Source organism: Barbus barbus, assembly GCF_936440315.1.
Source record: "Barbus barbus genome assembly, chromosome: 35".
In the NCBI taxonomy this organism is placed as follows: Eukaryota; Metazoa; Chordata; class Actinopteri; order Cypriniformes; family Cyprinidae; genus Barbus; species Barbus barbus.
Window position 1 is genome coordinate 2,825,129 of NC_136763.1, and position 26,679 is coordinate 2,851,807.

The 26,679-nt window shown below is 35.5% G+C and overlaps 1 protein-coding gene across 9 annotated transcripts in view; it reads left to right on the forward strand.

The window, feature by feature from the left end:
- LOC306854859 (sarcolemmal membrane-associated protein-like) overlaps positions 1-26,166 on the forward strand; it is a 66,518-nt gene extending 40,352 nt beyond the window's left edge. For 3 of the 9 annotated variants that reach the window (XM_079393120.1, XM_079393126.1, XM_079393127.1), the window contains 19 exons: positions 88-150; positions 894-989; positions 1,156-1,227; positions 1,312-1,452; positions 1,813-1,950; positions 2,710-2,878; positions 3,036-3,086; positions 5,377-5,439; positions 7,587-7,646; positions 7,782-7,856; positions 10,526-10,606; positions 11,012-11,071; positions 15,521-15,640; positions 16,514-16,588; positions 17,942-18,247; positions 20,200-20,317; positions 20,799-20,970; positions 21,470-21,604; positions 23,962-26,166. In XM_079393120.1, the coding sequence (XP_079249246.1) occupies positions 88-150; positions 894-989; positions 1,156-1,227; positions 1,312-1,452; positions 1,813-1,950; positions 2,710-2,878; positions 3,036-3,086; positions 5,377-5,439; positions 7,587-7,646; positions 7,782-7,856; positions 10,526-10,606; positions 11,012-11,071; positions 15,521-15,640; positions 16,514-16,588; positions 17,942-18,247; positions 20,200-20,317; positions 20,799-20,970; positions 21,470-21,604; positions 23,962-24,054 (2,088 nt within the window). In that variant the 3' untranslated portion in view covers positions 24,055-26,166. Of the gene's footprint in view, positions 1-87; positions 151-893; positions 990-1,155; positions 1,228-1,311; positions 1,453-1,812; positions 1,951-2,709; positions 2,879-3,035; positions 3,087-5,376; positions 5,440-7,586; positions 7,647-7,781; positions 7,857-10,525; positions 10,607-11,011; positions 11,072-15,520; positions 15,641-16,513; positions 16,589-17,941; positions 18,248-20,199; positions 20,318-20,798; positions 20,971-21,469; positions 21,605-22,524; positions 22,613-23,961 lie in introns of all 9 variants that reach the window. The other 6 variants (XM_079393121.1, XM_079393128.1, XM_079393123.1 and 3 more) reach the window with 5 other exon arrangements.
- The last annotated feature ends 513 nt before the right edge of the window (positions 26,167-26,679 follow it).

Sequence of the window (26,679 nt, forward strand, 5' to 3'; positions counted from 1 at the left end):
GAGACATGCAGATCTGCGATTGTGAGATGGATACACTGAGTGCAGAGATTTCTCTTTTTCACTGTTTTTTTTCTTTTTGTCATGCAGGTGTCCGCAAATACACCCAGTATGTATTCTCAGGAACTGTTTCAGCTCTCCCAGTACCTGCAGGTATGGAACAACACTGACCTCTACTGGCCATCTAAAGACATCAAGAGTCCAAATGCAAAAATTTTGCAAGTTGAGATTTGTCTATTCAGTGAACCATATAATGGTCTATAATTCTAAATTACATAATAATGATGATAATTATTATCATCAGTCAAATAAATTCAGGATTAATTATATTAATATTTATTTACTGTCTTATGTAGTATATAAATATGACATTATATACTATAATATGTATTATAATATATGCAATATATATTGTATTTTACAGTGTATATGTAGTGATAATTCAGTATATTACTGTCTCTAAACGTTGCATTTATTTGATGAAATAAACATGAAAAACTGTCAAAGTTTGAAATATTACAATTTAAAATAACTGTTTTATATTCGAATATATCTTAAAATATTAATTATTCCTGTGACGCAAGGCTGAATTTTCAGCAGCCATTACTTCAGTCTTCAGTGATTCTTCAGAAATCATTCTAAAATGCTGATTTGCTTATTTTATTTCATTAATTAACCATTCATTCATTTTTGGGAAAAAGTCTTTTTCAGGATTGAATAATAGAACAGCATTTGTAAAGATTTTTTTTGTAACAATATTATAATCTTTACTGTCAATTTTGCTCAATTTAATACGCCCTTGCTGATGTTTACTTTCGTAAAAAAAAAAAAAAAAAAAAATTTAAATATTATACACATTAGAAATCTGATGATGTTGGTGTGTTTGTGTCCTTCAGGAGGCCTTGCACAGAGAGCAGATGCTGGAGCAGAAGTTGGCCACTTTACAGAGGCTGCTGGCCAGCACACAGGAAGCATCAGAGAGCAGCTGGCAGGTACATCACACATCGCAATTAAAGAGAGACCATTATTAATTAGTCAATACAGATGGCTGTTTATAGGCTTGTTTAGTAGTGATCAGAATGTTACAATTATGACTATTTGTTCCACCATACTTCTGTGTTTGTCATCATCTCAAGGTCTGTTTATATGTCTTTTCAGGCTTTGATCGATGAAGACCGGTTACTCTCTAGATTGGAGGTGATGGGGAATCAGTTGCAAGCATATTCAAAAGTAAGGCCCATGTTTGCTTTGAGTATTTGGATGTGTGCTCACAGAATATAGTTCCTGTTTCATCAAAGCATGGTGTTTCCTCAGAACCAAACAGAAGACAGTATCCGAAAGGAGCTTGTAGCCTTAACAGAGGACAAACACAATTACGAGACGACAGCCAAAGAATCGCTGAGGCTGGTTCTGCAGGAGAAAATCGAGGTGGTCAGGAAGCTGTCTGAGGTGGAGGTAAAAACACATCAAAATAGTTTATTAATGCCAAATTAAATTATCTATACATTCTGGATTTACCTAATTAAACATAGAGAAACAAAACTATTTAATATAATATTCTGAAATGTTTTTAGTTTAAAAGAGCTGTTTTGCTATTTGTATATATTTTAAGATGTAATGCTGGATTTTCAGCATCATTACTACAGTCATCAGTGTCACATGATCCTTCAGAAATTATTCTAACATGCTGATACTACTTTCTGATGCTCAAGAAAGTAGTATGCAACTTTAAAGAATTTAAAGCATCATAGCCAGTTATATTCATTACATGTTTCCTTTTGTGTTTGTTTCAATTGATCTGTTATTGTATTGCAGAGGAGTTTGAGTAACACAGAGGACGAGTGCACACACCTGAGAGAGATGAACGAACACACACAGGAGGAGCTCAGAGAACTCGCCAACAAATACAACGGAGCCGTCAATGAAATCAAGGATCTCACCGAAAAGATCAAGGCATGTCTGAAGTTCACCCACTGACACACCCAAAATGAAGATTTTCTGAAAATGTACTCATCCTCAGGCCATCCAAGATGAGTTTGTTTCTTCATCAGCTTTGGAGAAATGTAGCATTACATCTCTTGCTCACCAGTGGATCCTCTACAGTGAATGGGTGCCGTCAGAATAAGAGTCCAAACAGCTGATAAAAACATCATAATAATCCACAACACTGCAATCCATTAATTAACATCTTGAGAAGACAAAAGCTGTGTGTTTTTAAGAAACAACTCCATCAAGAAACTGTTGCTTCTGGCTAAAATATGAGTCCATAATCCATGATAACACTGCCTCCAGTGAAAAAGCGGTCTGCATCAGGAGTAAAATCTGCACAGATCAAGCACCGTTTACAAGCCAAAACAGCTCTAAAAAACATATGTTTGTGGATTTTGATGTGAGAGACAACAGGAAAATCGACTTTTCCACTGGATGTTGTCTTGTGACGCTTTCACTTCATGCAATGTTAACTGATGGACTGGAGTGCTGTGGATTACTTGTGTATTATTGTGATGTTTTTAGCAGCTTTTTAGACTAATTTTGATTGCACCCATTCACTGCAAAGGGGTCCATTGCTGAGCAAGTGATGGAATGCTACATTTCTCCAAGTCTGAAACAAACTCACCTACATAATGGATGGTCTTGAGTTTGAGTAAACGTTTAGAAGATGTTCATTTTTGTGCTAACTATTCCTTTACATTTCTTAACGTTTATGTTCAGTTGGCAGAGGGCAAACATGAGGAGCTCACTCAGAAAGGCCTGAATGAGAAGAAAGAGCTACAGCTGAAGATTGAAGAGATGGAGGAGAAAGAACAGTCACTTCAAGCTCGAATCGAAGCTCTGCAGGCTGACAACGACTTCACGAACGAGAGACTAACAGCCCTGCAAGGTAAAACAAGCATGCTTTATTTCTCTCGGTTGAGAACGGTGCGTACCCTTATCATGGTAACTAAATAGACGAAACAGGTTGAGGAGGAGCATCTGTCAGTATAGAGCTCTTGTTTTTATTTTTGGTCATCCCAAATCTTCTCGTTGTCGTTTTCCAGTCCGGTTAGAACAGCTGCAGGAAAAAAGCATAAAGGAAAACAACAGTTTAGGTGAGTTGGAGACGCACGCGTCTGCTAGTGTGCTGCTAACCTTGCATCACGTCCTTGACTAATTCAGCATGGGAGCTCACCTTTGGTTGCCTGTTTTTCATTTTTCGTTCTGTCCCTCTTTCTTTCTTTGTCTGTCTGGCTTTGCTTCTGTACTGTCTCGAAGGCCTTGATCTTTTGCATTGAGCATGAGTGTGTTCAAGTCTATGCCTCTGTATACAGTTTAAGACCCTTCCCTCCCACTCCCACCCCCCTCATTTGGCCGTTTCTTTCCAAGTAAATTTATTTCTCAGTACAGAAGCGAGGTAGTTTAAACAATCTGAACTGATTGGCCTGTTTAGTTATTTATACTAGGCTTCTTGCTTGATAACATGGTTCTGAATGTTCAGGAGGACCCATTTTAATGTGTCACATTGCTAATTATTGATATTAATATAATTTAGTCAGTGTTTAATTAGGGCTGGCACTAAACTCTGCTGGAAGATTGGGCACCCCTGGTGTTTATGTAGTTAGTACATAGTAAGGCACTAGGGTTTGAAACGGAGCCCAAGAATCGCTTGGTTATTTATATTCCTGAACTGATTTCTAGTGCTATATTCTCTGGCAATAATATGAGAGGCAAATGAAACTACTGATGTGGTGCGCCACAGACCACAAACCTCTTGGCAGAGACGTTTCACTCATTGAACTGTCCATTTATCATTCATTTCCATGAAATATACTGATCTCAGGAATGATTAGGATGGCATAACATGGGTTTTTGATTCAGTAAGACCTTTGCTGAGAACAACAGCCTGTGCAAAGCTGAAAGTGACTGAAAACTTCAAATGCTGTCATTTGGCATCAAAATGTGTGGTTGTTAAACCACGAGTGATGTGCTCGTCATTACACAAGAAGTCGTTTTGCTGTTAAGAGCATACATGTACAGGAAACTGACTTCTTTATCTGAGATCTTTTATAATAGGACAGCCAGATGGGAAACTATAGAAGATTATAGGGGGATAATGTAATGGTATTGGGATTTTTCTGAGGGAAAAAAGTGATTACAAATTAAAATGATTTATTTTAGTTAGTTTCTGGTTTTATGTGCTTCACAGTTTGCAATTTTTTTTATCAATTTGATTCATAATTGATTATCAATATGATTCATAAATAATATGAATAAAAATTAATATAAAACAATATAATATTATTCATATTCATAAACATAAGTCGGTTATTTGTACTACTGCTAATAAATAAAACAAAATTAGAAGTATTGCTATCATAATGCTATTCCACTGTAAATTAAAAAATCATGTATTAAAAAATAATAAAACAATAGTTAACCAAATAAATGCAATAATTTTATTTCACAGACTTCAAAATTACAATAATATTTATGCCATTCTTAATTTGTTTTTCAAGTGATCAGATTAAGATTATTTTGAAGATTTTATTTAGAAGATTCCCAGAGAGATTCAGTATTTCTGAAACTTTTGAATCATTTACAAAAACATTGTTTTATTATTTTTAATATTTTTTATTTTTATTATTTTCTATTAATTATTATTTTTAATTTTTATTTCTGTAATGAGTTTCAGGTTTGCTGTGCTTGTTTGTAGGAATGCAAAATTTGGCCATGAAATTGTAATTATATACCAATTATATATATATTAAAATAATAAGAATAATGATCAGTTATTATTATTATTATTATTATTAATGTTGTTGTTGTTGTTGTTTGTAGTAGTAGTATTAGTAGTAGTACTTCTACTAAATAAACAAAATTAGAAGCATTACTTGTAATAATACCATTTTGCTGTAAATAAAACAAGTATTCAAGAAACGTAATATAACCATAATTTTATTTTATAGTATATATATAAAATTACATTGCTAATATTTATAGCTGTCTAAATTTCTTTGATTTTAAACGTTAAAATGAGAGAGCTTTAATTTTGAGGATTTTATTTTGAAGATTCACAGCCAAATTCATTATTTATGAAACTTAAAAGACTTAAAACATGACCCTTGATTCATCAGTACCAGATCATGTCGCAGTGTCTGTCGCTGAGGTGACGGGTGAATGACAGGTGTCAGTCAGTCTCTTCAGGGCATTGAGGCGCAGGTCCATGAATAGCTGCAGTCTCCCGTCTGTGTCTTTGTCATGCCCTCTCCATCTCTGTTTGGTTGCGTCTCATGCTGTATCCTGTAGATCTGGCTTCTGTTTTAATATCATCTGATGCCCCCTCGATGTGGGATTTCTTCCATTTGCTGTTCATTTAATGGAGGGTTTTTCTTTCTTTGGTAGACCACTTTCTTTTAAAGAGTGGAGGAGACTGCACTTTAATCCAACAGTACATTGAGTGTCAATGTGAGTACACCGCATTCTTTCCAACGTCTTCCTCAGCCGTACTAATGAACCATCTTATGAGCATCAAAGCAGGTTTTACTCTGTAAAGTGAGGAAGGTGTTTACAGGGACATGAACTTAAGCACCGCCCTGCATCATATTTGCTCAATATGCTTGTTTCTTACTAATATTGAGGTGCTGATTTCAAAAATAGTGCACACATCACAGTTTTTCACACAATTTGTAGAATTTTTTTTTTCTGAGAAGCATCAAGTATGGTGAAGTTGTCTTGTATTGTCCCTTAATCGACAGAAAAACACCGTAAAGACATGATTCCTGCCAACCAGATTACAGTTATTTGTTCAATTCTCAGCCAGTTTTCACATGTATTATTAATTCTGCAGATGTTATTTTATTTCTAATGGTTTCCACTTGTCCACTCTTTGTATATTAAAATGACACATTTTGAATACATTATTCATTAAAACTTTTGACATTTGACTGCATTTGTCATTTTGATGATTTCAAATTAATTAGAAAAATCTTTATTACTACTTGAATGTGATGGTTTTTAGTGGTAGTTTTGAACTCAGCATCTTCAAATTAGGTCACATTAGACCTTTTTTGGTTTGTTTCAAAATGCAGGGCTATATCAGACTTATTATTTTTTTGCATTTGCAATCAATTTAAGCTCTATCCTTTGGTGATACTAGAGAATTTTTTTCCTTATGCGGTTCATCAAATATCTTAGTAAATCTAATTTTTAATCAGTGTTAAATTCAAAAGTGGGTCTGAATCAGACTCGATAAATTATTTAAAACCACTATTGAGTTATTTAAAGTCACTATCGAGAAACATTAGTTATTAAATATTATTTATTCCAGTGCTGTCAAAAGATTAATCGTGTTTAATCGCATCCAAAATAAAAGTTTTAGTTTACATAATATGTATATTGTGTATATTTATTATGTATATATAAATACAAACACATGCATGTGTATATGTAAGAAAATGTTATGTTTGTATGTTAAATATATTTATATAATATAAAATATAAGAATATGAATATATAAATGTATAAACATGTAAATATTTTCAAAATATATACTGTATGTGTGTGTATTATATACATAATAAACATACACAGTACACATACATATATAATGTAAACAAACTTTTATTTTGGATGCGATTAATCATTTGACAGCACTAATTAATTCGTTAGGATCAGCAGACTCCTTGATTGTTCAGATGATTTCTTATTAAAAATGCGTTTTCGCAACAGACTTGCATAATAAAATAATAAATTGTGTTCTTAAAAAAAAAAATTAATCCAAGTATTTTAATTTCACAGAAATATCATTGGCTGTTGTCTAGCATAGTGAAGCCCAGTCGAATAGACCGTGGGTGACATGTTGGAAATGTAAAATAAATGCAATTTTCCCACCCTTTTTTAATAGGAAGAAATATGCAGACATCTTTATCAACCGATTTTGTCATTTGGAGGCTAAAATGTGTTTTGGTGTTGACTGTGTATTTGACAGTAGTTTTTCAAGTGCCTCGTTCCAGATCTGGTTAAATGTGGTCTTTTTTCTAACTTTCATTCAGCTTGTAATGATTAAAACATTGTTTGGCGTATTCTTTGATTTGTACTTTGCAAATTTGGAAAGTTATATTGCCATTTTATTTGTTTTAAGCAATAAAGTTCAGCACACCATGCTATATGGGAATACATTACACTATTTTGCAGAACGGAGAGGCTCTCAGGATCTGTTGTATAATCTGAAATCTGTATGTGGAGTCTCTCCGCACATAAGTGAATATCCTTCTCCAAACTCGACACGGATTCTTAATGAAAACACTCTTGCATGCCGTCTGTTCTCACTTCAGCTGACTTGGATTTTCTCTATTCCCGGGGATTTTCACTCTCACCAGCATGCGTTCTGAAGTCTGAGCTTCCACTGATGCTTTTCATGTGTCGTTTTTGCTTTGTTCTGTATGTATGGAAAAAACTACAAATGCAGTTTTGTTGCTGCTGATACTGTATTCAGTTGGGCTGCATCAGTGTCATATAATGACTGAGATTTGATATTTAATGCTAAATATTTAATAGATGCACCAGGTGAGCATGAAGATATACTGAAATGCTTTTTCTCTTTTTTTAATCAGCGGTGAGGCAGCTGAAGGAAGCGGTGGACTCATCCATTAACAAACTGTCCAACTTTGACGGTAAGAGCACATATTTGTGTTTTTATCAATTGATTTGGAAAGACACTAAGGCTGTTTTCAGACTTTTGAGGTGAACCATTTGTGGACTTGAGAATGGAGTAGAGACCTGACGTGTTTTCCTGTTTTATTCCACAGAAGTCATTGATGCGCATCTTCAGAATAACCAGACGACAGTGGACAACAGCTTGGCCAGTCCAGACAGGCTTAAAGGTATCATCACATTTCTGTCACTTTCATCAAATCTGTTTCCTTCTAGATTTAGCTTGGTTATAGGGGGAACCATCACACTGGTATGATGCAATCAGATGGCAATGAAGGCACATGGTTTCACCCCGACCTCTATTTAAAACCAAATTAAACAACTGCGCTCTCTGGGTGGCAGGAATGAGTATTATAGTTATATTTAGCGTCCTCAAAGAGCATGACCAGGTCAGAGTCATTATTGTAATGAGCTCTAATAAGATCATCATCATCAGTGAAGTTTTATCTGTCTATTATCAATATTATTAAAATAATAATAGGTGTACTACTTGTTGTGAAATTTCATTTACATTTAAAAGAGTTTAAATCAGTTGAGCCTAATAGATGAAAACAAAATTATTTGTTGACTTTGTTTGTGATTTAAAATGTTTAAAACCATTGATCTTAATAATCATAATAGTAGGGCTGTGTATTGGCAAGAATCTGGCGATACGATACGTATCACGATACAGGGGTTGCGATACGATACATTGCGATACTGTAAGCAAGGCGACATATTGGGATATTTCTTATTTTAGGAACAGGGAATAGGATATATTTTTAGGGAAGCTGTCATTAAGAGCACACCACTATATGAAAACCTTAGCAATAAATAAATAAAAATAGTTTAACCAGAACACACTGGGATCTGCATTTGCAATAATCAGTCCCTGTAACGTTCAACATTATTGAACCACTTTTTGCGCAGTATGAGTCAAGGGGGAAAAATTAAAGTGCTTGCAGGATTCTTTAGTTAAATGTATAAAATGTATTTTATAAAAGACCATATATATTTTTAGACCCTGCTTTAAAGGTTCACAGTTTAAGTTTACAATTGTAATATACAATGTCATAACATTTGATGTCATGAACAAAAAATTTGATCTGAACAAAAAATTACATCTGAATTTAAATAAAGTGCTTGCAGGATTCCTAAAGAATTTGTTGTAAAATTTTATGCTTAAAATTTTTTAAATCCATTTTGCATAATAAGTTTAAAACAAAGTATTGTTGCAACTTTTTCGTACATTTTTTTTAAATGTTTAAATACATTCAGCCTAATAATAATTATATTAATAGATTCAAAATCACAAAAGCTATTTGTTGTAACTTTTTCATTTACATTTTAAAATGTTTAAATCTATTCTATGTAATAATAATAATTGAAAAAAAAAAAGTTAGGGTTTGTTGTAATTTTTTACATTTATATTTTAGAATGTTTGCATCATTCTGCATAATAGTAATAATAATAATAAGTTTAAAGCATTTTTTGTAAACTTTTTTCGTTTACCATTCAAAATCGTCCAGCTCATTCGGCCTAATAATAATAATAATAGTAGGTTTAAAACAAACTATTTGTTGTAACTTTTTCATTTACTTTTTAAAACTTTTAAATACTTTCAGACTAAAAATAATAATGATGATAATAGATAAAAATAACAAAAGCTATTTGTTGTAACTTTTTCATTTACTTTTTAAAACTTTTAAATACTTTCAGCCTAAAAATAATGATGATAATAGATAAAAATAACAAAAGCTATTTGTTGTAACTTTTTCATTTACTTTTTAAAACTTTTAAATACTTTCAGCCTAAAAATAATAATGATGATAATAGATAAAAATAACAAAAGCTATTTGTTGTAACTTTTTTGTTTACATTTTTAAATGTTTAAATCCTATAATCAGTCCAGAAAAAAATGAGTAAATTCACTCTGGACCAGGTTATAACCTTATAAAAGCTCCTCCGTGTGAAGAGCAATGTGGATGATGTGGCATTTAGACCCTCTTTGTGATGGTCCTGTGTGTCTGACCTCTGCTGGGACGTCTGACCTTGACCTCCTCACTCCCTTCAGATTAGAGTCTGAGATTACGGCCACACACATTAGACCATAATTCACCGGTCAACCATTACCTATGATGACATCCTTTAGTTTTCATCCATTCAGTCCCACTGAGTCACTGTTCATTCTCTGCACTGAGCTTATTCATGGAACACTGAGTTCAGAATATCTATCATGTGATGTAACCGCAGGATGGGTGGTTTTTCAGGTCATATATTGATTAAATGTGCAATGTTTGGCCTGATGTCTGAGAGAAATTAAAATATCTAGACAGCATTGACTTATAGTGATTTTTTTCATTGACATTTACAACTTTCATTGAAAAGATACTGAAAATTTGAGATGCCGTTCATTCATATGTGATGCATGAACACGTTGCCAGGAGTTTTCTTTAGACCGGCATCACCTCCTCCTGTTCAAGCCCCATTTATAACTCTTTTTAGTCCACATGGATACTACAGAAGCGCAAAACTAAATCTGCAACTAGTTTAGCATGTGACTGTATGTCCCATTGGAAGCCCAGGTCACTCAAATGACCATGTGTGGGCAATAACTACCACCAGCCAGAGAGGATGAACTATAGGGGGCTCATTCACTGCCTGCTATTGCAGATCAAGAGTAATTGTGATTAAAATATAAACAGCCATCAAACACACTCCTGTTTAGATATAGTTACTGAAGCAGAGATCCTGGTAAAGGTTGTTAACGCTGTATAATCATGCTTATTTTAATGTTGTTTTGAGTTATGATTGTGTCCCCCCTCTCCTCTAAGTGGTCTCTTCCGCTCTGCCTCCATAGAAAACCAAATAGACGCTAAAGAGTGCGATATGTCAGATACTCTGAGCCCCAGCAAGGAAAAAAGCAGTGACGACACGTCAGGTACGTGAAACATGGACACATTTGTAATGTATGAATTGCTGTGTTTTGGTTACTACAGATTTCATTGATACATCCCACTTTTTTTCTCAAATATAATGAATATTATATGAAAAATTTAACTATATATTTATCTTATAAGTTATAGCTTATGTAAACGTGGTCTGATTTATTGTCTTTTATTCATGTTTTTTTGTTTGATCTTTCTTTCCTTTATTTTTAATTAGTTTTCTCTTTAATTTTTCTTTCTTTCCTTCAATTTATTTATTTTCTTCCCCTTTTAATTTAATTTCTTTTTTTTGTTGTTTTCATGTCTTTCTTTGTTTTGCCTTTTAATTTTTTATTTCTTTCCTTCATTTAAATTTTTTGTTGTTCTTTCCCTTTCTTTCATTCATCCTCTCATTTCAGACGGACAAATGGATGAACAAGAACTGAACGAGCCCCAGAACAGGGTTTCTCTTCTGAAAGGTAATCCTTCCATTCTTTTGTGTGGCAGTTTTCTTTTCAGCTCCCCTGTCTGAAACGCCAGTGCTGATGTGGGTGTGTTTGTGTGATTTGGCTGGCCTGAACTGTTAGTCACCCTCTTTATCTGCACTCATTAGAGCTCAGGGGACTGGCATGCGGCACAACTGTGCAGCTTAACAGGGTGTGTTATTCCCCAATCTGACTATATATGGTCTGCATCTGCTGGAGGCGACAGCGGTGGGACGCAAAGGTGTCCTCCTGGCAGGTGTCTCATCGTCATCTCCCTCCATCAGATCTTTCCCCTCGCCCAACTTTATGTTCCACCAGAGGACAGTCTGGAATGTAAACCAATTACAGCCCAATTAGACACTGAGTGCTTTCACAAAGTCACGTACAGCTGCCGCTTAGATGTCTGTCAGTCAGAAGAAGGGTTGCTTTCAACTGATACAATTAAATGTGTTTAGTGTTACATTTGAAAACCTTCAGAGTAACTTTAAACAGATATTCCACCCAAAACAGAAAAAGTTGTAATCATTTACTTGTTTACTTTAATGTTGTTCTAAAATCTGTATGACTGACTCTCTTTTATGGGACACAAAACTAATATATTTTAGTCAATGGGGTCCCAACATTCCTCAAAATATTATCTTTTGTGTTATGAAGAGGAAAGTCATATTTGGAACCACATGAGGATGAGTAAATGATGACAGTTTTATCTTTTACCGGATTGTCCCTTTAATTTGATTGGATTTTTAATGCTACTAAGAATATTGCTCAAACTTGGGCTTAGCGCAAAGCACCAAAATAAAAATAAAAAAGACAGTCATAGACAGGCAGAAAGTGTTGGGTGAAAGTCATTGTCTCATAGAAAAGGTTTTAAAAAACCGGTTCAAGCAGCATGAATGAACGGTGATGAAATAGACACTGCAGTGACATGAGCTGAAATGCCACTGATCTCTACTGGTAGTTTGTTTTCTAGTTGTCATAGTGGCTCCGCTGGATCGAGGTCATTGGCCCCCTTCTCATGTGGTTCATCTCAGATGTCATCAGCTCAGTTATGACTCTCAACCGCTCAGGCTGAAAATATCCAGATCTTTCATGTACTCTCAAACTGCTGAGTCACACCAGAAAGCAGGACATTTGTCTCCCACACATCCATTTTCATTTAGGCTCATCTGTTGGGTCATGTCATATGAAAACAGGATTTGAGGTTGAAGTTCTATACAGCCATACATATAACGTTCATAATGAATAAATAATCCAGAAATAAAGACCATTTATTGAAACTATACCATAAAATCAGCTCATTCAGAAATCAATATGATGTCAGTCATGAGCTCATGAATATATAAACACTCATCTTTACATATTCACTACCTGTTGAATATTCAGCAACTTGCACTCTAAGTGTTATTTGAGATGTAATTATGGGTGTTTTTTGTCCAAGACACCTTGAGTAAAACTAAGTGGACTTAAGGTGGAAAAAATGTTGCTTAAGTAGAATATGGCACCTTTAAAGGTGTTGTTAAGCTCCTGCTGGCACAGATAAAAGCCCCTGGTTGACGCTTTATGTAGTTATAGTTTGTCCATGTGTGACTCTAGTGTCATTTGACCTGGCTGGATTTACTGCTCAACACTTTCTGTATCTGTCCTAAAGAAGAGAAATGACACAGCAGAAACCTCAGTGTTGGCTGTCCAGAATGTCACTGTTCGTTTTTCTAATTAATCGGTTTCAAGCTCATATTTTCACACCTGTGTTTCCTCATGCTTTTCAGATTTAAAAAAAAATATATTTTACCAATTAGGCAAGTTCTGACTGGCCTGGTGTTTGGTTTAATTAAGTCCAAGTGGGCTGTCGTGATTACACTGAGCTCATGTCCTTTAACGGGATGTCAGATAAGGAGCACTGGCTCGGATCAGGGAGGAAGTGCCAGTTTCAGCACCTCATTGTTCGAGGGCACACTTGATGAAGTGTAGGATGTGCCAGGCAGACTCGGAGGCGGCCAAGACCAGAGGGGGATGTGTGCTGCTGGAGCTTTTCTCTACCTTATTATTTCTTCTTGATTATAGAAGGCTTATTCTAGCATCCATGTGTTTCAAGCTGAAGATAATGAGGAGTAATCTGGATAGATATTGGATAGAAACACCAGTAGAACTAACAATGTTACTGTTTTGGAACAAAAAGAAAAATCACACAGCTATATTTCCGTTTATAATTGTCATTCAGAATTTTGCTGTATTTGTCTTGGATCGTAAGACATTTGCATTTGTTTTTGTGTAATGATTTGATTTGTCTAGAAAGCTTTGGTCAAATGTGCCACTAGGAGGCGCTGTTGGATTGCTCTTTCACCTCTAGATTGCATCTACACCGAGGCGTCTGGCATGAGTTATTCAATTGCCTTAATGATGAGTTATCTGAACATATGTAACCTTATATGGCTGTGATACTCAATCTCAGCCATAAAATCCTTTTGAGACGCTCTTGATGAAATCACAGAAGGAGCAGAATGAGATTACACACCACTTCATGCCCTCTCTCATTAAATAAATGGCAAAACTTCAAAAACACCGCTAAGTAGACGAGTTCGTTACATCATTTTGCCTGAAAGCAGCTCCTTCGCCCGCAGTAAACACACTTCGTCTGACATCATGACAGATTACCAGCCCTTAAATTAGCACATGACTTCACCGACATCTGTAGAGTGTTCAGAGAGGGGGACATTCATCAGTTTATGGTCAGAGGAGGTTTCCCAAAAGCCTGTTGTTACAAGACCACATGAGAGACCAACTGGATGCTCCTCGGAGAGACTGCAAATGTGTGCTTGCTCGGCATGAAGTCTTATGAGGGAACGCAGGAGACTGTCTAATGTCTCTTTTGCTTGGCCTGGTGCGGGTCATCTCAACGGCCCATTTGTAGATCTAGCATTAGAGCTATCTGAGTGTGTGCTGGATTTGCGTAATCAGGCTTCAAGTTGTGTCCCGTAGTCTAAAGCATTTTGGATATTCTGTTGCTCGATGCAAGCCGGGTCATGCATGTTGTGCATGTGCACTCGAGTCGTTCACTGATGGACTGAGCAAACAGAAATACTTCATTCTTCACATAATGAACTGATTCTGAGCAAGCATCTTGATTTTGGTTTGTGGTAATCGTGTTTCAGTGCTTGATGTTTCTGCCCATGGGGTCGAACAGAATGTGTCGTTTGTGGCGCCAAAGGTTCTGACCCATCGTGATGGATTAGTCTCACGCTCACAGCAGCTTTGGGCTTTTAGGAGATACATTTTTAGCACTTGTATGTTATTTTATATGTCTGCAGTCCGTTTATTTGGAACTGCAGAATTTTACATTTACATTCCTGTGAAAAAGTCCCGTGGCTTTTGGAGAGCCAGAAAGGCAATATTTGTATCAAGCAATTATAACCTAAAATCACTAGATGTGTGTCCAAACTAAATATGACGACGTGAAATTGATCACAACAACAGTTTTGGTATTCAAATGTATCTATACAGTGAATGGTACAAAAACTAGCAATTTCATCATTATTGTCTATTAATTTAACACTGAATATTTTTAAATGAAGTGGTATTAAAATCTCTATAATTAAAAATATGCGTTTACATACATTTACTGTATTTAAATGCTCAAATAGTTAAATTCTGTGCTGAATTGTCTTTTCAAAACTTTCATAAGAATTCAGAAGTTCCACTTACTATATAAAAACTCTAAATGCACAGCTTTACAACATTTTATAAATCATGGCCCAATGCAAATTGTTCCTAACTAAATACTAATTATTTTTTTTACATTTATCTGAACTAATAGGTAATTGTGAAAAAATATAGTTGCAATTATTCTAATTATAAAACGAATTAAATGTAGTCATTTTTGAGTCATTGATTACATTTTTTAAGTGTTATTAAAATTACCTAACTATTTTTAAAATATGCTTTGATATAATTTTTATTATATTATTTAAATATGAATAAATACTGAAATTTTTCAACTTTTTTTTTTACGGCTGTGTGCTTATTGTTGAAAATATATTTTTTTAAATATATTTGTATGCAGATTTTTTTATCAAAAAATAATTTTGCAACCCTAAATGCCCAGAGCTACAATTTCCTAACCTTTTTCCAAACTATACCCCAATTCAAATTTTACCTGAACTGAAACCTGAACTAATGGCTTCCTGAAGACATGTGAAAAGGTGTGAAAAAATAATTTATCCTCAATATCACTGCTTTAGTCTCTGAGGGATAGAATCATTAAGAAAAGTTCAATGATTTCATAACAAGCTGCATGATTTTGAGGCGTCATTCATGTTCGGGCAGGATGAGTTATTAATGCAATACTAAGGGTGTGGAGTTTCACTTGTCAGTTTATCTCTCTTTTTTACAGCCATGTTTTTTCTTCATGCTCCCTCACTGCAGCTTCTGCTCTGTGTGTGTTTGTAGAAATGGACAAGAACCTGGAAGCTGGAGACACCGAGCAGGTCATTCCACACCTCCACCGAGAGCTGCAGGAGGCCCAGGAGCTTGCCAACACTGGCAAACAGAAATGCCTTGAGCTGCAAGGTACTGCAGTGTGCTAAACACTCCTTCAATATTGATTCGGCAGTAAAAATCGAGGGTCATGACTGCTAGCCTGGTAATACCAAACTGCTACTTCGCTTTGCTTCGTAGACAGAGTCTGGAAGGGCATATTTGACAAGCGTTTACTTTCTCGTGGGGGGGCGCTTGTCTGACATTTAAAATCATTGGTGTACCCATAAGCCGATCACATAACATTTGGTTATGACGTATGTTATACGCTGGCTCAGCCGCCTCAAACTTCCTCTGTAAACACAGGTATGCAGCGAAAACAAAACCATCGAGCGAAATTCCCGGGGTGAAGATGGCTGGGAACGACTTTTGCAGATTATGTGAAGTAAATCTACGCACCACGGCACAATTAGTGCATCTAAACTAATATTTGACAGTAGAGACAAACAAGAAAATATTTGCAGCCAACTGTCATAGTTAGGATTAGTTCTGTTAAACAGCTCTGTCGGAAATGCTGCAACTTAATTGCAAGATTACAGCATGACATGGCAATATTCAAGGACTGGAAAAGAAAGGAGACACTGACCTGGCAAATGCCGGGAATATTCTCCACAACAGAGCGAATAGCATCCCGTGTCCCCATGTCCGCTGTCGTTTTAGATTGACCTAACCTAAACTACAATCTTAAATTCGGCGCTTAACGTCTACGTCACGGCTCTCAGCCTGCCCTCTGTTCGTTGGTTGGACGGCTGGTGCGGAGCCGGCGATAATCTGGGAGCTGGTTTGCTATATCAGACTGAGTACAGAAGCGAACTGAAATTGAGCGGAAGTACGAAGTCTGACGTAGTCAGGCTACATGACTGCACTGGCATTAGTGTGAATCGCTGAATGTCTTTTTCTCATCAGCCCTGCTGGAGGAGGAGAGGAGAACCAACAGACAGCAGACTGAAGAATCTGCTAAACAGATCCGCTTCTTACAGAGTGAGTCATTCAACACTTACATGAATTGTGCTTTAGTGTTTTGACTTAATCTTCAAAAACACTTCTAAATATAATCATCAATGTGGGTAAATGGGTTGATCAGTTTTTATTCATGAAACCGAAATTAAATAAATGTATATATTTTAAGAAAATATATGTATTTTAATGATCAATTAATTGGTCTACATGTATTTACCAATCAACACTCAAATAAAAGCTGTTATATATAAACATTTAAATATAAGGCACATAAGGCATTTTTATGTAAATATTTTATTGTACTCCAGTTTGTTGTTAAAATTAATTTTTACTGTTTTTACACCAAAATCAAGATTAAAGTTTGCATTTAGCTGAAAACCACAAATATTTTATTTTGAATAATCAATTAGTTACATTTATTTAAAAATCAACACTCAAATAAAAACTGAATTGCGTATAAACTTTTAAAACATCAAATCCGAAATTAAACTTCCCATTTAGTCAAAAACCAAAAATATATATTTTTTAAAATGATTACATTTATTTAATCAACACTCAAATAAAAACTGAGTTGCATAAAAACATTTAAATTGTACATTGTTTTTATATAAACTTTTTAATGATATAATTCAGTTTCTGCTATTCGTTGTTGAAATATCGGTGGCTGTAATTAAACATTGTTTTCATTACAAAGTTATTCAAACATTAATAATGAAGACAAGAGGTTAAGTAAAATTATAATGAATATTTATTAAAGTGCATATATTTTTGAAAACGCTCTTCTCTAGAGTTATTTTTTCTAACTAATGAGTTTATAGAAAGTGAATGGCATTCCTGAGTTAAATTTGACATTTTATTGACGTCTTTACGTGGTTGAAACAGTTTGAGTGATAACATGAGACATGATGTTAAGTCATAGTTTTATTCAGCATACCTTCTGATGTTCATTCATGTTTATTTTTCGCTGTAACTAGTAGTAAAGAGGAAGAGATGATCGGTTCAGGTGCCGCTTGAACTAAGGTGCTACAGCGGTCTGTTACGACACATGAAGAAGCATCAAAACAACGTTTTTTTGTTTGAATTTTGTTATAAAAATGACAATTTGAACATTCAGACTTTTTCATATCAAAAGCTCAAAGCTTATTGCAATTATTGGATTCCAGACACACTACAAGTAATGCTTACTGAACTGAAAACAGCATCTCTAAAAAACCTCTGTTCGTGGTAATGAAGATTGATTTAAAGGAGAAATTGTGAAATCTGTGATTTCAGCCCTGCAAAACCAAATATTTTTCTGTTGTCATATTAGAATTTTTAGACCCAATACCACCCATTAATCATGGCAAAATCACTGTAACTCTTCTTTGTCTTCAGCTCAACTGGCGAAGCTCCAGTCTGATATGGAGGCTTTGCGTGAGCAGAGAGAGAACACTATCACCACCACCCGCGAGGAGCTCTACAGCGCCCAGGAGGAGATCCTGGTGCTCCGGCACGCCATGGAGGCCGCCACCACCGAGTGGGAGCGAGAGATCGCCACCCTGCAAGGAGACCTGAGTGTCGTCACCGCCGAACTGGACAAATGGAGACAGACGGCAGCCAAGTATGAAGTGGAGATCAGCAACCTGCAGGCCAGCTTCCAGCTCCAGAGCCAGCACCAGGAAAGAGCTAGCCAGCTCCAAGGTACTCCATTGGTTTTTGGCTGTTAGGAGCCCTAGCTCAGCAGAATCGCTGTTAAACCCAGACCCGTTTCAGCGGTCAGGTCAGCTTAGTATGTCATCATCGGTGCTCCTGCGGTGAACCTGCTGCATCCCTGATGTGCTGTTTGTCTCATAATGTTCCCCGTATGTCATAAATCAAGCTGACTTCAGAGGAACAATGACTGAGATCATCACTGATCTGGTGTTTTGTGATCTCTCTCTTTTCTAGCGCCTTTGATTCCTGTTAGGAAACATTTGTTTCCTTTCATTTTCATTAGAGTTCAGTTTTTCTGAATTACTGGCCATGAGAAGATGATTGAGATTGAGTTAAATGAGCTGAAAACACGCAGTACATTTTAAAAGATTGTGGTCAGTGAGATTTTTATTCAGCAAAGACGCATTAAATGTGACACTAATGACATTTATAATGTTACATAAGATTTCTGTTTCACATAAATGCTGTCCTCCTTTTGAGCTTTGTATTGATTTAAGAATCCGGAAAAAAAAGTTTCCACAAGTTTCCCCAAAAAATGTAAAATTAAGCAACCATTTACAATAACAAATATTTCTTCAGCTGCAAATCAGCATATTAGAATGATTTCTGAAGGATCATGTGACACTGTGGACTGGCATAATGATGCTGAATATTCAGCTTTGATCACAAGAATAAATTACATAAATATAGTATATTTATAGTAGGAAATAGAAGGAAAACATTCATTTTAAATGTAATTTTATTTTTACAATTTACTGTATTTTTAATAAAAAAAATGCATTTAAAAAAATCTCACAGACCTTAAACTTTTAAATGATAGTGTAAGTTCAAAGATTGTATATATCTCCCCATGGCAGAGTGTAATGCATGTGTGTCATGGCTATACTATCAAAATATTGTGATTTTAAATGTTTATGCAATGTGTTTCTTTTAGTCTGCATTTCACAAGACTGATTTCTTCACATATTGAGAAGTCACACATGCGGTATTAATTTCACTGGGGTCTTTCTCTCCAGGCCCTTTAATGTGTTGTCCAGAGTCACGGAAACCGTTTTATTATCGTCCGTCCTGCTGGGTTTATTTATTATTTATTGGATCCTTGTTTTGTTTTTCACAGAAAAATGTGCATAAAAGTGTTCTGACAGTGCTTCTGAGACCTTTTAAAGCCATTTTAGGCTATACAGGATCTCAAGCAGTAAAATTGAACATGACAGGATAAAATTAAGTTAATTAATTACTTAAGTTAATTACTAAAATAAAATTAAATCTGAAACCAAAACGTCTGGACACAGACACACTGGACAAAAGCAATATGCAAATGGTAAATTAGCCATCTTGAATATGCAAATGGTAAATTAGCCTGTTTGGAATAACGATAAATGTGATTTTGTTTTAATTTTGCGTAATAATTTAAATCAGGTGATGATTTTAACTGTTTTTATTATGATTTGCAGAAAATGTCTAAATACAGATTTAAAAAAAAAAAATTATCTAATTACAGTGACTCTAAATTTTATATAAATGTAAGAAATTATATATATATATATATATATAAAAACACTATATTAATGTATTGTATGGAGTGATATTGTATAAAAATAAATATAATACAAAGAATGTTTATATTATAATATAATTACATAATTATATATATGTATGTATAATAATTTATATATCGTTTATTATAAAGTACGTATTTTGTATGTTTTGTAATATATTTATATAATTTTTTAAAATATATTTATTAAATTTCTTTATAAATTAGTGACAATTGTATATAGTAAAATGTATTTAAAAAATAAATATTTTATTTGTAGTTTGTTTTAAACTAAATGATATTTTAATGAGCTGAACAGTGGTTGCACTAATACATTGTTATGGGGTGTGAGTAGAGGGAATCAATTTTATAATGAGTTTTTCTCTCTGTTTCTGTGTGTCAGGTGAATTGGAGAAGCTTCAGGGCGAGTGCTCTAGTCTGCAGAATGAATGTGACAGTCTGCGGGCTGAGAAGACAACACTGATGCAGAAACTTCACAGGCTAGAGGAAGAGCTCGACAGGTGGGTAGCATTCACACAAACAGGCTGTCAGTGGCGTTTAGATCGTTTCACACAACAAAAGTGAGTCACCAGGTTTTAAATGGTTTTAAAGCACATTATGCCAGATTCCACACCTGCTCTCTTAAATGAAGAATGTTTGAATCACCATATTGCACAACAACTGTATCTCTTTGTATTTTTAAAAGACAGTTTCAGTGATGCTTTTTCAAATAACTAGTTACCATTGTAATATTTCAGTACCTTTGTCCTGTACTTAATCTCTGCCCTAGGCATTGTGTGTACGTCTCTGTGCTGACGTTATCGTTGTATAAGTGACCGCTATGAGCTCATCTGCCCTAGAGCTTCACATCACTATTAGCAATGTTCTACAACATTCTTTCCCATGACACAAATTATTCCATTCGTTAGTTCGTATTCTGAAAACTCCACAGAATGTAAACGGCACAATCTTTGACTTTATTTTCCGTTCTTTGTTTCGCAGCTCCAGAGAGCGGAGCGTGAATTTGAGCAGCAGCCTGAACGCTCTGGAGAAATCCCAGGGTGACCTGGAGAATAAACTGGGCTCAATAAAAGATCAGCACCAACAGGACGCTAGCAAACTGAAGATCCAGCTGGCTCAAGCCGAAAGCTGCACCAGAGACCTGCAGAAAGAGGTACGATCAACTGAAGACCACCCAGACCTTTCACTGAAACTCAGCTGCCAAAATGCACAACACATGAATTACTTTTATTCAGCAAGGATGCATAAAAATGTATCAAAAGTGACAGTGAATACATTTATAATGTTACAAAAGATTTTTATTTCAAATAAATGATTTTTTTTTTTTTTAATTCATCAAAGAATCCTGAAAAACTAAATCCGCAGAATAATTTCTCAAGGATCATATGACACTGAAGACTGGAGTAATGATGCTAAAAATTCAGCTTTGCGTCACAGGACAAAAATTAGATTTTAAAATATATTCACATAGAAAGCAGGTGTTTATATTGTAATAATATTTCACAATTTTAGTGATTTTACTGTATTTTTAATCAAATAAATGCAACCTAGGTGAGCAGATGAGGCTACTTTCAAAGACATTAAAAAATCTTACGGACCCCCGGTTTTTGTTTTTGATGCAATGATTACATAATCTCTCTTTTTCTCTCCAGTACGACGACACTCAGGATCTACTCTCAGATCTTCGGCAGCGGTATGAGCAGACAGAGCAGGAGAAACACTCTATCAACGACGAGCTGGATCAGTGCAAGGTCAACCTCAAACTCCTGCAGGAGAAAGGCAGCAATGTGAGTCTCACAACCTACACAGTTAATTAGCAAAGCACCAAACAAACTCCCAACACATTGCTTTTCAGCCAGCATTAAGATCTTACTCCAATTAATTAGCTGTCATCCACATTACGCCATTTAACGCGGTTGTCAGCAATCAGTGATCGATCTTACTTCACTGTTGAACACACGTATACGGCATGATTTTGAGAGTCGATAGCAAAAGTTATTTGCAATTCAGCTTTTGTATGCATCATAGGTGCATTCAGTTGTTCTCTAAAAAGCTGTAGCTAAAATACCCAATAGGTTTCATAAAATTTTGTTTATCAGCTCATATTGAGTATATATTCATTAAACCCTCAAAAGACTTCAGATTTTTCACTTTCCTTTTTTTCATCATCATGACCCAAGAGAAGAATATTCCCACTATTTTTTTTAGTTTTTGTTTGTTTGTTTTTTGACACATTTTACAATTTATTCATTTTTGGCCAGTTGTACACTTCATTTTTTTTTAATTTGCTACACAAAACGGTAGTTATCACCTTAATCTCCCATAATTCCCTCAGTACAATCCCTTGCACACTGCTGATTGGAGTCACAATCGCTTCATGTGTTGTTGATTTGAATTTAACACAGATAAATTGTAGATTAATTGTTCTTTATTGTTTGCTGTGATTTATTAATGCCTTGAACACTTTCCTTGTTCCTGACATCCTGCTTCTAGATGTTCAAATGTGTTTGTGGTTCTGGGGTGTCTGATATTTTTGTTTGTGTTGATTTATGGATGGTCCCTCCCACCGCACCCCCTTATTTGGCCGTTATTGTTTGTATATGTTTGTATGTTTGTTGTAGTTGTTCGACTTCCCCAGCCTTATTTCCGTTGAATAGTTTGAAGATTGATTTTTTGTTTTATTTGTAATATCCCTTCCCTCCTCTAGCCATCCATATTGCAGCCTGTCCAAGCCATTTTCATCGGCCTATTCCTGGCTTTGCTGTATTGGTGCTTCGGCCAGTTGTGGTAGAAAGGTACACACGCTCCTGTTGAGTCTGTTTGTGTGTCTCCTGTATATCCACCTCTGTATATATCATCACATATATACGACCTGTGCATGGCAAACTCTCATCCGTCATCTCTGCACCCGCTTCGCCCCAAAATCCCTTTTCGGTGCTTGGCGACACGTGGGAACTCTTAACCAATTCCTCGTCCACTCAGAATCACCAATTACTAACCGTACACATTAACTGTCTTGTCTTGCTTGGATCGGCATATAAATCTTTGCATTTGGGGATTTTGGATGCTTTTTTCTTTTATTTTGTCTGTTTTGGGGCATTTTGGTCATCATGTCCTTCTTTTGCTCTTCTTCTTTACTTTTTTAAATTAAAGGCATATTTCATCCAAATATGAACATTCTGTCATCATCTACTCACCCTAATGTTGTTTCAAACCTTTATGACTTGGTATTATTCAAAAGAAGAGGTTTTGACTAATGTTCATGCTGCTCATTTCCATGCAATGAAGGGATAAAGTGATCACGGCTGTCAAACTATGGAAAAAACTAAACAACAGCACAATGACAGTTCATATGGCTCATGCATTATACAAGTCATACGATAGAATTTAGTGACAATCAGAAATTGCCCCCTTTTTGATGTAGCTTGTTCATGATTGTGCACATTTAAACCTATTGCATTAAGATGAGTTTTGCCATCAGTGCCACTAATTACCATTAGTTCTTGTCATATTGTAAGTTGACTACTTGTTCCCTTCTTCGGGGATGAGATTTTTTTGTTTTTATTACTTTATTAATACTTTATTTTACAGTATAATATTACTATTTCAATAGTACTGTAATAAATACATTTATTATTTAAAAAGAAAATGATTTAATAATAAAATTATTATTTTTGGTAACTGTACATTTTCATACAGGAAAAAAGCCGCTGGAAAACAGCAGCTAAAATATTATCATTATTTTTTTTACGTGTCCCACAGAAGAAAACTTAAAGTCATACAGGTTTGAATCAACGTGAGGGAGCAAATGATGCCCAATTTGTCATTTTTGAGTGATCTGTTCCTTTAAACGCAGCTTTTCTTTCTTTTGGTTTGAAGAAAGACGGTTGTGTTTGCTCTTATTTGCTTTATAACTCTTGTGAGGTTACTGGTTCTCCCAGTTTTACTTAAATATTTGTTTTTCCTGTCTTCTCCCTCGTTTTCTCTGTTTATCAGTCTATTTCTCTTGTAACTCTTTGTCTCTTACTATCACCCAGGTCTCTCTCTATCTCTTTAGCTCCAGTCTCCAGTGCTTCTGTCCTGGTTGCTCTGGTACATCTTAAAAAAATATCACCCTTTATTAATTGCATTGCTGTCGTTTCAGAGTGGATGGATGCCCTGGATGCCGGTGGTTGCCGCCGTGGTTGCTGTGACAGCAGTGGTGCTTTACCCCAACTTGTCCAAGAGCTTGTCCTGAGAACCAATCAGAACACTTGTCTCTACCACTTCCTGTCCCCAGCACGGCCCTCTGCCCAATCCCAATGTCAGCTGTAGTCCGGCCACGCGGTCTAAACCTGAACATAATACCTCTCGTTTTGACAATACAGCCCCAACGTCTGTGTAAAATGCAAATGTATATAGTATAGAAAGAAAGATGGAATAAAGTTGTAACGCATATTATAGAATAATCTCAGCGTTTGTCACTCGGATGGGAATTTTGATTATTAAAATGGCCTAAACTAGGTCTACGGTTTAGTTTTCTTGAATGGGTACCACGTTTTCTGTTAACAAGTGTTCGTTTCTTGGACTCTTCTTGTGGTTTGCCATCTTAGATGATGTAATCCAAATAGATGTACAGCCAAATGAGAATCTGAACTCTAGGGCACAGAGGGGCGAAGTGCCTACTTTACATGCTACTAGGACTAGTTCACATTGAAGTGCCACTCATGCAGCGTCTCATCGATTGGAAAAAAAGTCTAAATTTCACATCGTCTGTGCTGTTATTGTGTGTTCGACCCGACATGCTTCTAGCACAGTGATGTCTTGTTCTCTATGGCTGTTTCTCTTGTATCTTGTATTATAAGCAAATGTTCATGTCAGAGACACTACAAGTATCTAGGTGATTTTGAAATTCTACGTTCTTGACACGTTAGGATTGCGGTCAGCATCAAACGGATTGAGCGTTGACTTGGGGGGGGAAAAAAGCAAAAACAAAGAAAACGTTGTAGCTTTTTACCAACACACTGTCCTGCTGTTCGGACTGAGATGGAGCACTTTTGAGTTTCTGTCGTTAAAACTCCTACAGTACCTCCTGAAAAAGGCTCGGGGATTTAGCTGCCTTACCTGTTACATAGGTTTCTTTTTACAGAATGAAATTGGATGCAAAGGCTTTTAAATGAATGGGGAAAATGGGTGGAAGTGTCACGCTCTCGTGAAGCACAGAAATGGGTGAGAGTGAATTATTTCAAGGGTGAACGGAATGAGTTGTTTAAATGTGGATGTGCAAGCTGCTTTGAGACTGCAGGAACACGAATTAACCAATGATGTGTTTGGTGTGTGGTTCACATTTGTCTGCTGTGCTGTAAATAAACACTCTTGGAGCAAAAAGCCGAACTCATCTGGTTCAACGTGTCCAGCGCTTTGTTTTTGCATCTTTTTTTGTTTTACTGAAAAGACATACTGCAACAAAATCCATCGAACACTTCAACATGGATTTGACCACGAATGCAAAAAAGCATAGCTTGTAGCACAGAAAGGGATAGCTTTAAACCGATCTCATGCATTGAAAGCTTTTTATTTCTAAAGTCCGTTTGGAACATCGTCCTTCACGTCGGAAGAATGCTCACAGGCGTTTGTAAATATGTATATATGAATGTTTGTGTGTAAATATGTTACAGTCACAAAATAAACATTGGATCTAAATGATATCGGTCACATCTAATTTGCTGCTGAAGCCAGTTTTTAGGATATGATGCGTTGGCCTTTTCCTTTTAATCGAGATACCAGTTCTTTGTTCAAGTTTAGTTTAGTTTTATAGATGCATTTCTACCTTCATTTTGGCTTGAACACATGCAGCGTTTTTCTTTTAAATTGCAAATTAAAGTTGTGGAACTTGTTAACGATAACAGCAAACGTTAGAACTAAGATGCAAACGGTGATGTAAATTTAAAGCAGTCATAGCTGAACCCATCAAGGCTGGTTTTTGTAAGCATAAAGTTTGCATTTTGCATTCTCTGTGAGTTCATAGTGGTGGAATAAAGTTTCTCAAGTTTGTTTAAAGTTGAAAGTCTCCGCTAAACCTGGGCCTTTGGGAAAAGATCTCTTTAAACTGGTTACCAACTACCAACCAAGTCAGTACAGTACAGCACACTGCCTGTGTATATTTTTATTCGTAAATATTGTTTCTGAGGGCTTTTTTTTTCTTGAACTGAGAGCTCGGAATTACACTTTTGTTTTGAACAAAGATAGTTCATTGTCAAAATTCTATTTTGTAAAGACAGAATAATTAAACAGAGTTTCTGGGATATAGAAAGGGTATTTGCACTAAAAAGTGTGATGTGCATGACTTCAATAAAACAACTTCACTTTCCTTGACTGGTTTCATTATTGTTGGTCAACACCTATATCATGTATTTTTATATTAGAATAAACTACTAGTATTACTGTGCTTCGTTTTTCAATTTACCTACAGCAGAAGTGTCGTATATTCACAGAAAACTGCTAGCGTCGTAAAGGTGAAGAGATACAAGCTTTTGGCATAGTGTGTGAAATTATGACGTTTTTACCTTAAATGTTCACTGAAAAAAAAATACTAAATGTTAAGGTAAGTGGTTGCAAACTATTTATTTGAGCTACATTTAAATAAACTAATTCAGTTGAAAGTTAGTCAGCTAAATTTATTTAAATGTAGCTCAAATAAATTGATTGCAACCACTTGCCTTAAAAAAAAGTCTATTCAATTAATTTTTGTTTTTTTTCAGTGTTTGTAGAAATAACCACAAGATGGCAGCCCTTGCAAAATTTTTTAGAAGCTCATGTTATGTTTCTGTTTTCTTGCAATGCATTATGAAGCGTCTTTGGCGTTTACATTATATTTGTTCTC